Source organism: Humulus lupulus, chromosome 3 (genome assembly GCF_963169125.1).
Source record: "Humulus lupulus chromosome 3, drHumLupu1.1, whole genome shotgun sequence".
NCBI classification, from domain to species: domain Eukaryota; kingdom Viridiplantae; phylum Streptophyta; class Magnoliopsida; order Rosales; family Cannabaceae; genus Humulus; species Humulus lupulus.
This window is the reverse complement of record NC_084795.1, coordinates 269448332-269465779: the sequence shown is the minus strand read 5'-3', so window position 1 is coordinate 269465779 and position 17448 is coordinate 269448332. Positions and strand designations below refer to the sequence as shown.

General features: G+C 35.8%; 2 protein-coding genes across 2 annotated transcripts; one reads left to right on the top strand and one right to left on the bottom strand.

Annotated features, from left to right (window-relative positions):
• Positions 1 to 398: 398 nt before the first annotated feature.
• LOC133824159 (uncharacterized) lies at positions 399 to 11894 on the top strand. The gene is made up of 14 exons (XM_062257034.1): positions 399 to 694; positions 1312 to 1842; positions 1923 to 3143; positions 3233 to 3560; positions 3808 to 4063; positions 4154 to 4370; positions 4540 to 4901; positions 5023 to 5538; positions 5749 to 6931; positions 7145 to 7492; positions 7734 to 7947; positions 8231 to 10860; positions 10954 to 11102; positions 11214 to 11894. Exons 1-14 carry the CDS (start codon positions 554 to 556, stop codon positions 11560 to 11562), a joined length of 8445 nt encoding a protein of 2814 aa, XP_062113018.1. The 5' UTR covers positions 399 to 553; the 3' UTR covers positions 11563 to 11894.
• Positions 11895 to 12980: 1086 nt separating this feature from the next.
• Positions 12981 to 14323, bottom strand: LOC133824160 (protein SLOW GREEN 1, chloroplastic). Its single transcript, XM_062257035.1, has one exon. The coding sequence runs from the start codon at positions 14193 to 14195 to the stop codon at positions 13233 to 13235; it is 963 nt and encodes a 320-aa protein (XP_062113019.1). The 5' UTR covers positions 14196 to 14323; the 3' UTR covers positions 12981 to 13232.
• Positions 14324 to 17448: the final 3125 nt, after the last annotated feature.

Here is a 17448-nt window from a genome sequence, read left to right as displayed (position 1 = left end):
CTACAACTTGATATTTTAATAGTTTCTTAAATATTAAGACTAAAAAGTGAGAAGAAGAATATCATTACCCTTTTTTTTTTCTTTTTCTTTTTTTAATAATATTAGTACTAGTAGAGTGCTTAAGAGTGAAGAAATCTTTATGTATGTACACTTTCTTTTAATTTCTTTATTTATAAAATGTGAGCCTCGTACGTACGGAATATATATTATATGCTCAACATCTTTTGTCTGAATCTTTTAACAATGTAGAGAAAGTTCGAAGCAAATGGTAAAGTAGTTGGAAATAATATAAATAATAATAAATTATTTGCATTGTTCACACTTGACTACCAATATCCACCTTATTTCTTGGAAATACAATTGCATTGAATTGAATTGAATTATAAAGTTAATGCCTTAAATTATAAAGCATGCAAGGCCTTATCGTATTCTCCCTTTTGTCTCTTTCTCCAGTGGGAAGTTAATATGAGAAAGTGATCATATCAGAGTACTTGTAATGGAGAGTTGAGGTTTGAATTATTATTGTTCAGGGAAGAAGAGAGTGAATGAGTTGATGATGATGATGATGAAGGGAGAAGCTTCGCAGTCTAAGAAAAATAAGAATAAGAAATCATCTGCTGCAGATCGTTTGACTGACACTATCTTTTCTTGGTCTCTTCAAGATGTTTTCAATGAAAATCTTTTCATCAACAAGGTGATTTGCTTTTCTTTTGGTTGAGTTTATTTTGTATATTATGCTTTAATCACTTGCATTTGTATGGTTGTGATTATTATCTGAATGATGATGATGATGATCTATGTTCTATTTTTCTTTCTCTTTTGCTTTTTAGGTGTTTGTGAAAACACAATGTATGATCAGAGCTCTCTAGTTCTATCCAAGGGTCCCACACTCATATATTTTTCTTTTCATTTCTTTAAGAGCGTTTTGATTAATGATTTGTATATGATTTTCCATACATCAAATATTTTCATTTTCGTAAAGAGAAATCAAATGACTATATTATATATGACTAAACTCAACCGTCATTAAGCCATTGTTTTTTGCTATTATGATTCATTTTTCTTGAATAATTTTTATCAAGTTCTCATTTTTCTTTGACTGTTCGTTAAGTTTTGATTTTTGCCTATATTAAACAAAAACTCAATGTATGCAATTTGACTGCATTTGAAAACTTTTTGCTCACTCAACTCCTTTTTCAGTATTTCCGGTGTTCATACGCAACATGATTCTTATGATATATCCTCATATTTGTACACTTCCAAGACACTTTTTTATTCATAAAACATTCATTTTATTTTTGTCTTTTGTAGATTGGAAAGATTCCGGACTCATTTCTTTCAGTTGAGCATTATTTGGGGTCTTATATCAACCCTTTATTGGAAGAAACTCGAGCTGAATTGCACTCAAGCATGGAAATCCTATATGGAGCGCCTTTTGCTGACGTAATCGCTTTCGAAGAAGCTAAACCACATGGGAAAAAAAACTATAAATTTCGAGTTAATGATTGGAGAAACAAACACAGTAAAGGTGGCAAGGAGCCTTACAAAACTTTGCCTGGAGATATTTTTGTTTTGGCAAATGGTAAACCTGAAACTGTTGGTGATCTCCAAAGGGTAGGCAGGTCTTGGGCTTTTCTATCACTCACTAAACTCAATGGAAATGGTGGTACTACATTCACAGTTAAGGCATCAAAAGAGATTAAACATGACTTTCAAAAGGCGCAGACATCGCTGTGCATCGTTTTCTTGGCAAATTTTATCCCTATCAGAAGGATATGGGAAGCATTGCATATGTCATGCAATGTGGAGTTTCTGAATAAAGCTCTATGCATTGATTCTGAGGTAAGTTTAATATATTGTTCATTATAGGAGGTAGAATTGTATACTTTTGACTGAAATTTCTTTACCCTTTATAATAACAGGCTAAGAGATGGTGTGATGGCTGTTTCAAAATAAATAATGGAATATGGGATGAAAAATTGGTGAGGAACTTATCTTCTGAACTGAATGAATCTCAGACCAAAGCTGTTCTTTCATGTCTTCATATGATGGACTGCAAGAGAAAATCTTCTTTGGAACTTATATGGGGTCCCCCAGGAACAGGGAAAACTAAAACTACGAGTACTCTTCTTGTCACCCTGTTGAGAATGAACTATAAAACTCTTGTTTGTGCTCCAACGAATGTTGCAATTACTGGAGTGGCTTCTCGTGTTCTGAAGATGGTGTTAGGTACACATGGTGATGATTTGTTCTGTTCATTGGGGAATATTCTTCTTTTTGGCACTAAGGAGAGACTCAACGTTGGTGAAGATCTTGAAGACATATATCTAGATGCTCGAGTTGAAAAGCTTGAAAAGTGCTTCAGATCATATGGTTGGAGACATAGCTTGAGTTCCATGATAGATCTTCTTGAAAATTCTGTTTCTAAGTACAATGACATGTTGGAAATTGATTCAACCAAAGAGAAAGAAGAAAGCAGTATAAGTATAAATGAAGAGAAGAGAAACAGAAACAGAAACAGAAACAAAAATGATTGCAAAGTTGGCAAGAAAAAATTTCCAACATTTCTTGAGTATGTGAGAGAGAAATTTAACATGACTTTCTCAGAACTTAGAGAATACTTCTCTATCATCTGTACACATACAACAAAAAGTTACATTTCTGGAAAAATATTTCAAGATATGGTATCCCTTATTGGCTCACTTGCTTCTTTCCAATCATTGCTGTGCAACAAGAGTGTGGTTTCTGAAGTACTGGAAAAGCTATTTTCTTGTGCCGAAGTAAATGAATATCTTTCTTGTTCATTTGTAGATGATACATCCTTGGGGATCAATTTGAGGAGAAAGAAATGTGTTTCAAGTATGAGATCCCTTCGTGATTCCCTTAACAGACTCGACTTTTCTTGGATTAAGAGCCAAGAAACAATAGAGAAATTCTGTTGGGAAAGTGCTTCAGTAATTCTTTGTACTGTATCGAGTTCTTATAAGCTGCATAGATTGAAGATTAAGCCAACCATTTTGATTATTGATGAAGCTGCACAACTGAAAGAGTGTGAATCAACCATACCTCTTCAACTTCCAGGTGTACAGCATGCTATTTTTGTTGGTGATGAGTGGCAATTACCAGCAACTGTCAAAAGCAAAGTATGTTAGAGACTTAATTTTTCTTTTTATCTACACAAATCCTACTCTTGTGTTGTAAGTTTTGGAACTCTTTTTTGTTTGTTTTATAGGTTTCCGAGAAAGCTGGCTTCGGAAGAAGTTTGTTTGAAAGGCTGAGCTCACAAAATCATCCGAAGCATCTCCTTAATGTGCAATACAGGATGCATCCATCAATAAGCATTTTCCCAAATTCACAATTCTATCATAACCAGATATTGGATGCTGCTATCGTTAAAATGAAAAGCTATAAAAGAAAATATCTTCCAGGTCCAATGTTTGGTCCATATTCCTTTATTAATATAATTGGTGGAATAGAGCAAAAAGATGGAGATGGACGCAGTCGAAAAAATATGGTTGAGGTAGCTGTTATCATGAGAATACTGCAGAAGTTATACAAAGGTATCCACATGCTCACAATTCCATTACAAGTTTTTTTACTTGGGGGAACAAACTCTACGTTCTCAATGTGCAATTTTTTTGTAGAAGCATGTAGTTTTGGCACATGGAATGAACTGGAACTGGAATGTTATAAGAGAGATGTAATGAATTCGATAGTTACTTGTTTAGAGCATGAAGCTTGATATAATGAATTTCTATTTTAAAAGTACAATAGACTAAATTTTTCATTGCTTTGTATATTATTCAGCCTGGGTTAAGTCAAAATGTGAGCTTAGTGTTGGTATTGTGTCTCCATATGCTGCCCAAGTGGTTGCAATTCAAGACCAACTTTGGAATAAGTACAATGAAAGGGATGGCTTCCAAGTAAAGGTAAAGACAGTTGATGGCTTCCAGGGTGGGGAAGAGGACATAATAATAATGTCCACGGTACGTTGCAGTGGTTGGCATTCTCTGGATTTCATATCCAAACCACAAAGAACTAATGTTGCTCTAACAAGGGCTAGGTATGACACTATAAAAATTATGTTGAGTAAATTCTTCAATTGTTTCCATTAAGTTTGGCAAATGACAATTAACCCTTTTCATGTCTCCAGGCACTGTCTCTGGATTTTGGGTGAGGAAAGAACTCTAGTCAATAGTCAAACTGTTTGGACTTCTATTGTCACTGATGCAAAAAATAGAAAATGCTTCTCTAATGCCGACAGTGATGAGGATTTGGCCAAGGCTATAACAGAGGTCAAGAAAGAGTCTGGTCAATTTGATGATATGATCGATAAAGATAGTATACTTTTCAAGCGTTCTAAGTGGAAGGTACAGTTTTCAGTAGTCAAAACTCAAATGGCTAATCATAGACATTAGTTTGTTTGCACATTTACTGCTAATCTGGCTCTTTTTGAATCAATACTCAATAGTTTAATACAGTATTTAGTCTATTTGTTTTCTTCATACTAAACGAGCTTTTGTACTCCAAATATTGTAGGTTTTTTTCAGTGAAAACTTTCTAATGTCATTCAACAAACTTGAAGTAGTTGAAGCAAAGAGACCAGTAATTAAACTTTTACTTAAGCTTTCTGATGGCTGGAGACCAAGGGGGCCTAGTGTAGTGTCTAGTGTGTCACTATGTGAAAACTCTTTGCAAATTATGAGTTTCAAGGTTGAAGGCCTTTGTATCCTCAGCACAGTTGACATAGTAAAAGAGTATTCGGGTTACAAACAAGTTTTGAAGATTTGGGATTTGTTGCCCCATGAGGAAATTCCAAGATTGAAAAACAAGCTCGACATTATTTTTGAGAAGTACACTGAGGAATTTATCAACAATTGCAATGAAAAGTGCTTCGAAGGGTATGTTCCTTTGTGTTTAATTAATACTTTGCTGTACTTTAAGTTTGCACAAATAAATAAGCTTGATTTTGGCTGCTTTCCTAACATGATTTGGATTGTTTTGTCTGCTTTTGGGCCCTAGAAAATTGGAAATACCAAAGAGCTGGCCGCTCTCTTCAAACATTGTCTGTTTTGAGGATCTTTCCCTGCACCAAGTTGGGAATGACTATAGAAGTTATTTTCAAAATTCAAGGATTAATGAGAGTCCATTGCCGATGAAATTCTACTCCCTATCAAATTGTGTAGTGAATCACATGCTATCTGACCGTGATGGTAGAGAATTGGATCTCCCTTTCGAAGTACCAGACCAAGAAAGAGAGATCATCCTTTTCAATAAAAGTACTTTCGTATTGGGACGGTCAGGTACTGGGAAAACTACTGTCTTATCCACGAAGTTGTTCCAAAAAGAATATATGCACCGCCTAACAATGGAAGGACTTTATGGAGCCAAGAGCAATGGGAGTGGAAATGTCAATAAAAAAAATGTCGTCACAAGAAACTCAGGAAAGACTACGGGAAATGTTTTACGACAACTTTTTGTGACAGCATCTCCTAAGCTTTGCGATACTGTCAAGCACAGCATTTCATTCTTGAGAAGGTGCGTAGAAACATTCATGAACATGCTAGTTTTTGGTATTACGTTTTGTCGTCTTTGATTCTTTGTGGTGAGGTAGTTACTTGCCTCCTAATGAAATCAATATTTATCTATTCATCTTTTACTTGAAAAGCAGCATATTATGAATAAAAGATGTTATGATGTGATATACTTGAGTTTCATTTTCTTACCTTTCCACAAATTTTCTTGCAGTGGTAGTCATTCAGCTGAAAGCGGTATGATAGACAAAGATAATATTGATAATGAAGATTCAGAATTCAAGAACATCCCAGACTCCTTTCATGACATCCCCCTTAATTCATACCCTCTTGTCATAACATTCCATAAGTTCTTGATGATGCTTGACGGAACACTGAGTAAATCTTATTTCCAAAGATTTCTTGATATGGATGAAGATTCTCAAAGTCAAATACCCAGTTCAAGATCACATACATTTCATTCCTTCTTCAGGAGCAAGGAAGTCAATTATGAAAGATTTTGTTCACAGTATTGGCCTTGTTTTGATTCCCAATTCACGAAAAAGCTTGATCCTTCCTGTGTCTTTACTCAGATAGTTTCTCACATCAAAGGCAGCCTACAAGCCTTGGAAACAAATGATGGTAAACTCACAAGGAAGAATTATGTTATGCTGTCAAAGGAATGCGGCTCTACTTTAAGGAGGAAGAAAAGAGAGATGATATATGACATATTTCAGACTTATGAAAAACTGAAGTTGGAAAATGGTGAATTTGATTTGGCTGACTTTGTAAGTGATCTTCATTTTCGACTTAGACAAGAAGGATATGGCAGTGACAAAATGGATTTTGTATATATTGATGAGGTGCAAGACCTTACAATGAGTCAAATTGCTTTGTTTAAACATGTAAGCAGTAACTTGGAAGAGGGTTTTGTTTTTTCTGGAGATGTTGTAAAACCAACTATTGGGGGCATTGATTGCAGGATTCAAGACATACGATGTGTTTTTGATAAGAAGTTTGCTCTGAAACCCATGATGAACAAGAATGGAAAAGGGGGACACATCACTCACATGTTCTGTTTGACTCAAAACTTTCGTAGCCATGCTGATATTCTAAAACTATCCGGGAGTATTATTGAACTGTTGTATCATTTCTTCCCTCAATCTATTGATATTATTGAACCTGAAACTCATATGGTCCCTGGTGAAGCTCCAATTTTACTTCAAGCTGAGAAGAATGAAAATGCAATCATAAAACTTTTTGGGAAAGGTGACAACTTAAGCAAAAATGCCATTGGTTTTGGTGCGGAGCAGGTAATTTTGGTCAGAGATGAAACGACTCGACAAAGTATAAAGGACATTGTTGGAAAGAAAGCTCTTATCGTAACCATACTTGAGTGCAAGGACTTGGAGTTTCAGGTAACTACAATATTTAATGTCATTTTATTATCTCTGAAATTTTGATTTTCTGGCACTATTTTTTCTCCGTTGTCCAACAAAAAAAGATTGTGAGATGTCAGTCTTTGTGTAATTGTTAAATTTGCAGCAGCCTTTATCTTAACATGTAGGTAATAACAAATTATATCCTTCTTCTTTTTTATGTTGATGGAATAATGTTATGGCCTTTTGTAGGATGTATTGTTGTACAACTTTTTTGGATCTTCACCACTGAGAAATCAATGGAGGCTTATATATAAATACATGAATGAGCAAGATATGTTGGACTCCACGTCACCGCATTTTCCTCTTTTCAACGAGTGCAAGCATAGGATTTTGTTGGCTGAGCTAAAGAAACTATATGTTGCCATTGCATGTACAAAGAAGAGGTTGTGGATTTGTGATGACACTGAATTCTCCAAACCTATGTTTGACTATTGGATGAAGGGGTGTCTTGTGCAAGTTCAAAAACTGGACGATTCACTTGCTCTGTCAATGCAAGTCTCAAGCAGTCCACAAGAGTGGAAATCGAGGGGTGTCAAGGTTGGTTTGTTTTGTTGCTGTTTCTTTTTCCTTTCCTTCATTCTTAATGTCAGACAGCAAGAATAATCTTTGAAAATGATGGTGATAATTCTAAAATGAACAATGATGCTAAATAGTGTCTTCGATGATATGCTTCTCTTTGATTGTTATTCTTATCTTATCATATCATCCTCATCCTTGCTTTTCATACACAACCATTTTTTCAATAATTTAAATTGAACAATTGTTTGCTTTTGAACAGCTATATTATGTGCACAACTATGAAATGGCCACAGTTTGCTTTGAAAAGGCTCATGACACACTTTGGGAAACGAAGTCTAAAGTTGCTGGCCTTCAAGCTATGGCTGACAGAATGCGTACTTCCAATCCTGAAGCAGCTAATGTATTCAAAACTATGGGAAAGTTTGATTCTGCAGCAAGTTGTTATAGAAATTCGGGAGACTACGAACAAGCAGGTATGAAATTCTGGATTTAACAATACGTCCTTTCCATGCTTATTCTATATGAAATTGTAAGAGTTAAGTGTTTCTACTTTATCATTGTTCGTTATGAAGTTTATTTTATTTTTTGTGCACGAAACATTGTTCAACATGTTTAATCTCCAACAATTTCCCATGCTCTTGCTTAATTTTCATAATTCAAATTCATCTTTTTCTCTCTTAAACTCATAGAGTACTTGAAATGTTATTTTTACTATGAAATTCAGTAATTTATGTAAATCACCTATTACTGGTGCAGGTAGGATTTATCTGGACAAATTTGGTGAGTCCGGGCTACAGAGAGCTGGGGAGTGCTTCTTCCTGGCAGGTCATTATGAACAATCTGCTAATGCCTATGCCAGAGACAATTTGTTCTCAGAGTGTCTGAATGTATGTGCCAAAGGACTCTTATTTGACAAGGGTTTGGCATACATACAATCCTGGAAACAGCAAGCTAAACAAAACTCTGATGTGACTAGCAGAGGCACAGAAATAGAAAAAATTGGTCAGGAATTCTTGGAGAGCTGTGCTCTACATTATTATAAGCTTGAAAACAAAAATTCTATGATGAGAATTGTTGAAGCTTTTGATTCCATGAATTCAATCCGTAAGTTTTTGCGGTCGTTGGGCTGTTTTGATGAGCTCATGTCATTGGAAGAAAAATCAGGAAATTTTGTGGAAGCTGCAGAAATTGCAAAGCTAAGAGGAGATATACTAGTTGTGATAGATCTTCTTGAGAAGGCTGGGAAATTTAAAGAAGCAGCAACACTTGTTCTTTCCTATGTTCTTGCCAACTCACTCTGGTCATCTGGTAAAAAAGGCTGGCCCTTACAGTTGTTTAAACAAAAGGATAATCTTTTAACAAAAGCCAAGTCATTTGCCAAGAACGAGAGCCAAGAATTCTATGATTTTGTTTGCACAGAAGCTGATATTATGACAAATAAGAAGTGTGACCTGACAATGAGCAAAAATCAAATGATTGCTTCTCAGAGACATAAGAGTGTTAGAGGGGAAATCCTATCTGTTCGGAGAGTTCTTGAAGCTCATCTTGATTCAAAGCTCACAAACTATTTCTGGGAAGAATACTTAGGGCATGATCATCTGATGCATTCAGAAGAAATGACTTCTGAAATTCATGTTTCAGTTGAGTCACTAGTCTATTTCTGGAATATTTGGAAGGATAAAATTCTTAGAATTTTTGAATATCTTGGACATCTACAAACTCGGGATGTCGATGAATTCACGAGTTATGAAGAGTTCTGTTTGGACTATTTAGGTGTTTTGAGGCTGTCTCACAATTTGGGCACAAACTATGTCTTGCTCCACCCTGATGCTGATTGGGCTAAAAATGTGGAGCAAATATATGTTGGGAGTAATGGAAAGTTATTACTTTCTACTGATGTTGGCGAATTTGTATCTGCTGCTCAAATTTATTGGTCTTCCGAAGTACTCACTGCTGGTTTCAAGGTTCTGCACAAGCTAGAAGCCATCTGTAGTACCTTTGTGACTGATAAATCTGATTCTCTTTCAAGGAAATGCAGGACTCTTACTCTTATCTATGAGGTTGCACAATTTCTTTTAGAGTCCCAAAACCTGAAGAGAACATGTCAAAATTCAGATGATCTCAAGAAGTTGATAAGACTATCAACTGATTTTTCAGGAAACATATTCCCTTTAGATTGCCAGAAATCATTGGTAGAGGACCTTGTTTTTTTCAGAGGAACAGACTTTTGTAATAATTTTCTGAGACAAGTGATTGTTGAGCAATGCAACTCGAGTAATAATCTGTCTTACAGGCAAATTGGAACTGTAGCCGTGTTTGTACTCGGGTCTAGTAAGCTCAATGATGAACTATTTGAGAAGATTATTAAAAGGATGGATCAGAACCTTTCATGGAAGGCATTCTTTGAGCTTCTGCATAGGTCTAGAGGATCATACTTTTCAAACTCATCTCTTATTTGTAGGTTTCATGGAGTTTTGGTAGATGCGTACAATGCAAATCGCAGGGGAGAATGTGACCCCATATCTCCTGGTTTTTTCTTGTATCTTGTTGAGCGCCTTGTGATTTGGTCATCTTCATATAAGGGCTACTTCTATACAACAAAGTCAGCATTTGTTGAATGGCTCATCTATGAAGAGATTCATCCCCAGGCCAAGTCAAGTTCCAATACCTCAGTTGGCTTTCAACTCTCTCTTCTAGAACTACTTCAATTTGTGATCCATGTTATCAAGGAATGCCTCTACAACGAGCAGTACATGATTGATTGGATCAACACATCTCCCTCAAGAGATGGAAAGTCCTATTCATTACTTGTGTCTAGGATGGTTTTCATAATTTGTTTGCTTCATGCAAATTTCGGGATGTGTTCAGATTTACTCTTTGATGTGCTGGCAAGGACTAGAATCACCAAACACTTGCCATCAAAATTTTGTGATACCCTCAAGTCACATTTTCTTAATTTAAATCTGAATGTGCTTGCTAAAGCATTTAAGCAGATTGACAATTCTCTGGTCGTTGCAAGTTTTGGGACATATTTCTCAAATCCTTTGTTTCCGGATGCTATGCTTGTGGATTTGGGGGCCAATTGTTGCAAGAATGACATAATAAGAATATTGTTTCCGAAAAGATTTGAAGCTTCAACAGGTTTAAGTCAAGCTTCTGCAATGGAAGCCTGTGATTCTAGCAGAGGAATAGTTTCTACAAGCGGTTCCACAGCAGGGACGAGTTCTGAGCTTAATTTGGTGAGAGAGCAGAACAGCAGCATTCTGAACAAAGACGAGACAAATCCACCAATGAATTTGTGCTTCTGGGAAATATTTGAAGCCATTAACTCTGAAAGAAATGGAAGAGAGCATGGGAAGCTTACATCAAATGCTCAAACAATTAAGGTAAACCTACACTTGTTTCACATGAGCATGTGAAGAAATTATTAAATGATCATGTCAATATTTTTTTTTCTTATTTCCTTCCATCATTTTTAGGTGGATTTGGAAAAATACATAGGCCTATTAACTGCAGCAGTGACTGGAAGTCTTGAGAAACCTCTTGGCCGCGAGGAAAAGATCTCGTCTAGCGAAATGGTGGACATGTTGTATGAACTGAAGCAACTTTCTGCTGCACTGGATGCTAGGTTAGTTTTGGTTTATACATTTGTGTTTGTGATTAGTTTGTACTAGAGAGAATAGTACTGATTAAGTTTCATTTTCTCTAACGTATTTCCTCTGGCCTATTTCTACTTTAGGGAGATATTTCTAGTGAAAGAACTTTCTAAGAGGCTGCAATCAAGAAAACCAAGAATGGAGGGCATCTTGAATCAGTTTTTTCACAAACACACCACAGATTCTGGCGATACAACTTTACAGGCTACTGTCAAAACCAGCAACCAGTGTGATGATGATGAAAAAACCACACCTGAGAAAATTAGCAAATCGGACAAGGGTGAGTCAAAGGTTTCTGAAGTCAGTAATGTGTCAACAGTTTCTGAAGCTAGAACAAATTCAGAGGTTTCTGAACCTGATACGGTTAAGGAAAACAAAGGAAAAGTTGCAGAAACCAAACCAAAAAAAAAGGAAGGTTGTCACATTCTCTGATGCATGATACATGATACATGTTGAGTATATATACGAACTCTGTAATAGTATCTTTGTTTTAAAAAAACAAAATGGGAAACAAATTGTGTGGACAGGTTTCCCTTTTGAAGAGAGTTTGAGGGTCTTGCTGATCTTTTTGAATCTCAGCTGAAGCTAACTTGGAATTCGGAATCCAAGTGGTAGAACGTACTTAAAGAATAGATATTAGTAGCTTTTGTGTGTACTCATTTTCCTAGACTGGTTGTATATAGCGTTTCACTTCAAAATTCATGTCGAATCCTTGAGACCATCAACTGTGTGTTCCTCAATACAATCGATGCTTTAAGGACTCTGCTTTTAGCTTAAAAAAAACGTTAAATTCATTCCATATTACACTCTTAAATCAATGAAAAATTAAATAATATCGGAGAGCAAGAGAGGATTTTTTTTATTATTATTATCTCAACAGTACAACAATCAATATCCGATTCCAATCACTATCATAAATTATAATTAGCAAGTGGAGTTGAGAGCTAATAGTTATAAATTTAATTATATTTGTCGTGACTCCTTTTATGTATATTCTCCTGTGTTTCACGACTGACACTATTAACTTCCCCAACGTGATCTTTATTATATATCATTGCTTTGGAAATATATCTCCTCGGCTGCCAAATTTTACAAGTTTAATTCGAGTATATTATTCTTCAACTAAAAAGAACATATTCAGTTTGACTTGGGGCCAAACTGAGAGACTAATCCACCAATGGATGAGTACAGGAGAAGTTTACATAAAATGCTCGAACCATTAAGGTAACCTACATTTGTATCACTATCACATGAGAATGTGGATTGGATTTTGTCATTGACTGCTGCAGTGTCTCTAAGTCATTACAAAACTCTCCAATGGTGAAAAAAAGACTCATCTGTCAAATTGGTCCATATGATAGGCGAAATAAGCCTATTTCTCCCTTTGTTGCCTTGTTAAGTGTCTGCAATTAAAAAAAACTGCATTTGGCAACATACCACCGATTTTTGACAATATGCCGTTAAATGTGAATTGTCGAATATAGTGACCAAACATAATTTGATGAATGACGACGACCGTCATTCTTAGCACCACATCCGACAAAATTTGCAATTCTATGAAGGGTTAAGTCAAAGGTTTCTGAACCTAGTGCAGCTCCAGGAAACAAAAGCAAAGCAAAAGAAAGGGTTTGCTAAGTAATTACATTCTCTGATCCGATACAAGTCAGAGTATATGTGAACTCTATAAAACTCTGTTTCAAAAGCCAAATGTTCTAAATCCTCTTAAGTCTAAATGATGGTAGAGAGTAGTAAATTATAGTGGATGCGCTTCACTAAATTTCTCATTCTCCTCAGAGCCCAAAACTCACAATTCGAGCAATTTTGATTTTTCAAATGGACTCAACTAAAAATAACATAATGGGTCTTTATGTGAGAAAAATTACAGAGACAAGAATCTCAGCAGTCTGCAACTCTCACATATAGAATTATTGACATGGATTTAGACAAAATTTCTCATCTTATTGAACAAAAATTCCGTAATTCCTCTCTATTTCTAGTAATCTATTACCAATACATTTATTTTTTTTGTTCAATTCATTTAGAACTATAAAACAAAAATGAGCTTTAAGCAAAGAACCTTATTCTGCTGAAAATTTCAAACACTAATTCTCATCGGTTCCAAATAGCTTCATCCTCGACAATGGAGTCCTCAAGTAGCCTTCCACTTCAAATTTCTTTGGAGAAAGCTCACGGTACTTGGCGAACTGCTCTTTCGCCTCAGAATTCCTGTCGAGCAAGCTGTAAATCATGCCTCTGCAAAAATAAGGCCGAAAATCATTGGGGTCCTCGTTAGTCAATTCCTGGTACAGCTCCAAAGCCTCATCCAATTTCTTCTGCAAGAACTGTATCTGCGCCATTATCAATTTCACATCCCGGGCTTCCTTGGGTTTGTTCTCCTCCTCAGCGATCCTCAAGGCTTCCCCCAATCGCCTGATCACTACATCACCTTCGCCATTTTTGTCCATCAACAAAGCATTCTCAAACAACGCCTCAAAAGACAAAGGATTCGTAGCCAGAATTTCTTCGAACACCTGGCGCGCACTATCAATTTTTCCCATTTCGCCAAGCAACCTCGCCATCAGAAACTTCCACTCGTTCTCCCCCGGCTGCGCCGAAACCAACCGCTCCAAAATCCTCAAAGCCTCGTCATCCTCACCGGCCTCGAGCTTTTCCTGGAGAAGCGACTTAAGAGCATCAATGGCTTCCGAGTTGGCGCCGAGGAACTCGGAGAGCGGAGAAGACGATGCCGGAATGGCCTCCGATTCATCTGTCTGTTCGGCGACGGTGGCCGGAGTTTCTGCTCTGGCGGGAAACTGAGTGGACTTGCCAAACATGGAAGCTGTGGCGCCGATGAGTATGGCAGCTTTGGCAAAGCTTTTAAGGGTTTTGGCAATGGGGTTTTGGGGATTATGGGGTGAGGATGATTGAGCAGAAGCAGTGAGCTTTAGGGTGGGAATATGGAGATGGGGAGAAGGGAGGGGTTTTGAGGAGGTGAAAGGAATGGAGTTGAGACGGAAAAGAGAAGAGGAAGAAGAAGAGAATGTAGCTAAGGTGGAAGAAGCCATTGTTGAGATTGAGAGAGTTGAGAAAAAAGGCGGAAGTTTTAAGGAGAGAGAGAGGGTTTGGTTTTAGGTAGAAAAGAAGAGAGTTTGGTATATGGAGCAAGATCACAAGAGTGGTAGTGGGAGAAAAAATATTGTAAAGTGAAGTATGGTTGGTGGGGGAAGAAAATCTTTTTTCTTCTCAAAAAATAATAACAACAAAAAAAATTCTTTTCAAAAAGCAAAAAAAAAAAAAAAACTACAAAACATGTGCAGCTTATTTTAATAAAACATGGCTATACAATATTGTAAAGGGAAAATATCATGATAGCCAACCAAGTCATAAAGAACATAAACACTCAAATAGTTATCGTAAACTCTTAAAAAGAAAAGTTTATACATTTTTAGACCATGTGTTTTTTTTTATTATTGGTTTGAACTATGTGTTTTGACAAATTATTTTTTTGACCCTGTATTTTGTAAAATTATTCAAATAGGCCTCTTAAACCTGATTTTGATGAACAAAAAATTGAATATAACAACACAGTTCTTAGGCAGAATGACTGTATTTTTGTTCTGAGTTGTTAGTTTGATGAATTATTTGTGATTTTAATTCAAAAAACTTTGATCAAAATCGGGTTTAGGGATCTATTTGAACTATTTTAGAAAACACATGGTCCAAAAAATAATTTATTAAAATACAGAGTCCAAACAAGAAATAAGATAAAATGCAGGGTCTAAAAATGTATAAATCCTTAAAAGAATAATTGTCATAATGCCCAAACTTTTTGTATTGAATTTTTATGAACATCCATTTAGATAAAACCAAACAAAAGCAGATAGTCAAAGAATCAAGAGATGGTCAAAATATTGATGGTTTGTTTGGATCTTGTATTTTAGCATGGAAAAATTTAATAAGAAAGCAGAAGAGAAAAATATTTTTCATAAATTTGATAAGAAACTTTTTTTTAATATTTTCTTTTTTTGTATGTATTTATAATTGTTTGTGAATTTTATAAAATTATACTACATTTAAGTTTTTATTTTTTTTAGAAAAGAATTATTAATTTATTGACTAAATTCAAAGTCCATACAAGACATAATAGTTATGGATAAACTCTTAAAGAAGAAAAATTAAATAAGGCTCAAACTTCTTGTATTGACTTTTTATGAATAATCATTTTGTTATACCCGCAAAAAGGTTTAAGAGATCCCTTCGCTAATTTTAGGATCACTAATGTTAAGACCACCTGAGCACTGCCGCCAAGGGCCAAGGTTATTGAAGTCCAATACGTTACCCGAGGTCCAAGGTTGCCTAACTTTGTAAAGTTACCCTCGTCATAATTAACGGAAATGGTGATGACCAGGAACAAAACGGGCTTAGTGAAACTTAAGCATTATACTCTAGTCGCCCACCTCAAGGGACAAGGTCCTAGTCGCATACCTCACTTAACCAGGTTCCAATCATCTACTCCAAACACGAGACTAGTAGTGAGGTCCTCCCAAACTAGCCTAATCACCATTCATGATAAATTTCCTGAAGGAAGAATCATGCATCATGGCGAGGCTTCGGTCGTTGATGGCCTATAATGGACCATGGTCGCTAGTTCTAAAGGAGCAAAAAGACATCACTCATAACTCTTCACCGACCTTATGCGAATCACTTACCAAAATACTTAGAGTTGGTTGCAAGAAGCATAGAACCAGCTCAATAGAGACATGTAACCTCGTTAGTCTAATGATGAGTGCAGATTTTATGCACTCAAATATTGCTTTTGTACCTAAAATGGTTTGTTTTCTTTAAGTTTTTGTATAGATTTGATGAGTTTCCCTTAAGTGTGCAGGAATTGATTAATTTAGTGTTTTGTACATTATTTCGAGTGTTTAAGTCAAAGAAGGATGTGTTACGTCGCTTTCTGAGAGGCGACAAGTCGCCAAAAGACGGGAAAAAAACGCACCTGGGCAGAGAGCCAGGCGATGCATCGCCTGTCGCACCACAAAGATCGGGAAACTTGATTTTTTACAAGTTGTTATTTCTAATTCGAAGGGAAGTAGGCCAAGGACATTTCTAGAGGCTAGGGCACAACCAAAACACAGATAAAAAGGAAGAGAAACACATTTGGAAGGGGAGAGACTCATTTGTGGAAGATCTGAAAAGTGAATCAAGCCATATCAATGAAGTTCTTTAGTTTTCTTTATTTCTTTGATTTTTCTAGTTAATTACAATATTTTGAGATTATGAACCACATTATGTGTGGCTAGTTTTCTTGTCTTTTAGGGCGTAGACGGATCTCTTGATATGATTATATTTTTATGATTTAATGCAAAGTTTAATATTGTCCAATATTGTTCTTGTGTTCTACTTTGAATCATTATTGTTGTACTTGTGATGTTTATATTGTTTTATAGTATATTATTATAATTAGGGTATTATTTAGATTGTGAAAATTATTACTCAAGAAGGGAACATTCAAAAAATCCAGCAGCGGGTAGAATAACATAGATTATGTGAGATCGAGAGATAAGCATAGATCTAGGTAGCCGAAATAATTCTAGATAGTGAAATCGAGAGGTGGAATATTTAGGATTGTTTCTAGAGTGGAACTTAATGAAGGTAGGGATATATGGTTGTATAAAGATATAGGCTAGTTGTCATTTACACAATCTTTATGCGGCACTCGAGAGAGGGTATAGAGATAAAATATGCTCTAGGTGTAGTGTCTCGAAATTTTACTTAGCTAGATAGTAGTAGTAGTAGTAGTAGTAGTAGTAGTAGTAGTAGCTAGTAGTATGTTAGTTTCCGTGGATTTTGGTTCAAGCCGGGATTTAGTTGGAAACTCATAGCAATAATTATGGATTTTATAAGTTTAGCCTATAGTTTAGAAATATTAATTATAACTTAAGGTTTGATTATTATTGTTGGTCCTAAAAATATTGTTTATTGTAACCTAAGGTTTAGATAGAATTAATAAGAATGCAACACTTGTCACAAGCATCTTTATGAAGGATTTAAGTATTTTTTTTTATGAATAGTTTAATTAAAAGAAAGATCTAGAAGCTCTAGAACCTTCCAGCAGCTATTAAGATCACATTTTTACTCACTTAAAGTTGTTTAATCAATTCAAAATATGCTGAAAGAGTGCAAACACGTGTTTGATATATCAATGTATGCCGATATATCGCAGCTATAGGGGCTGATATATCGCCTACGGGAGATACGACAAACATGTCAACTTCGCACGAACGAAAGCACGAAGGCTCGGGGTATAGGTCCAGG

Coding starts and splice junctions, on each gene's coding strand:
- LOC133824160 (XM_062257035.1), bottom strand. CDS start 14,195: ATGGCTTCTTCCACCTTAGCTACATTCTCTTCTTCTTCCTCTTCTCTT.
- LOC133824159 (XM_062257034.1), top strand. CDS start 554: ATGATGATGATGATGAAGGGAGAAGCTTCGCAGTCTAAGAAAAATAAG. Junction 3,144..3,232: donor CAGCAACTGTCAAAAGCAAA/GTATGTTAGAGA, acceptor TTTGTTTTATAG/GTTTCCGAGAAAGCTGGCTT. Junction 4,902..5,022: donor AATGAAAAGTGCTTCGAAGG/GTATGTTCCTTT, acceptor TTTGGGCCCTAG/AAAATTGGAAATACCAAAGA.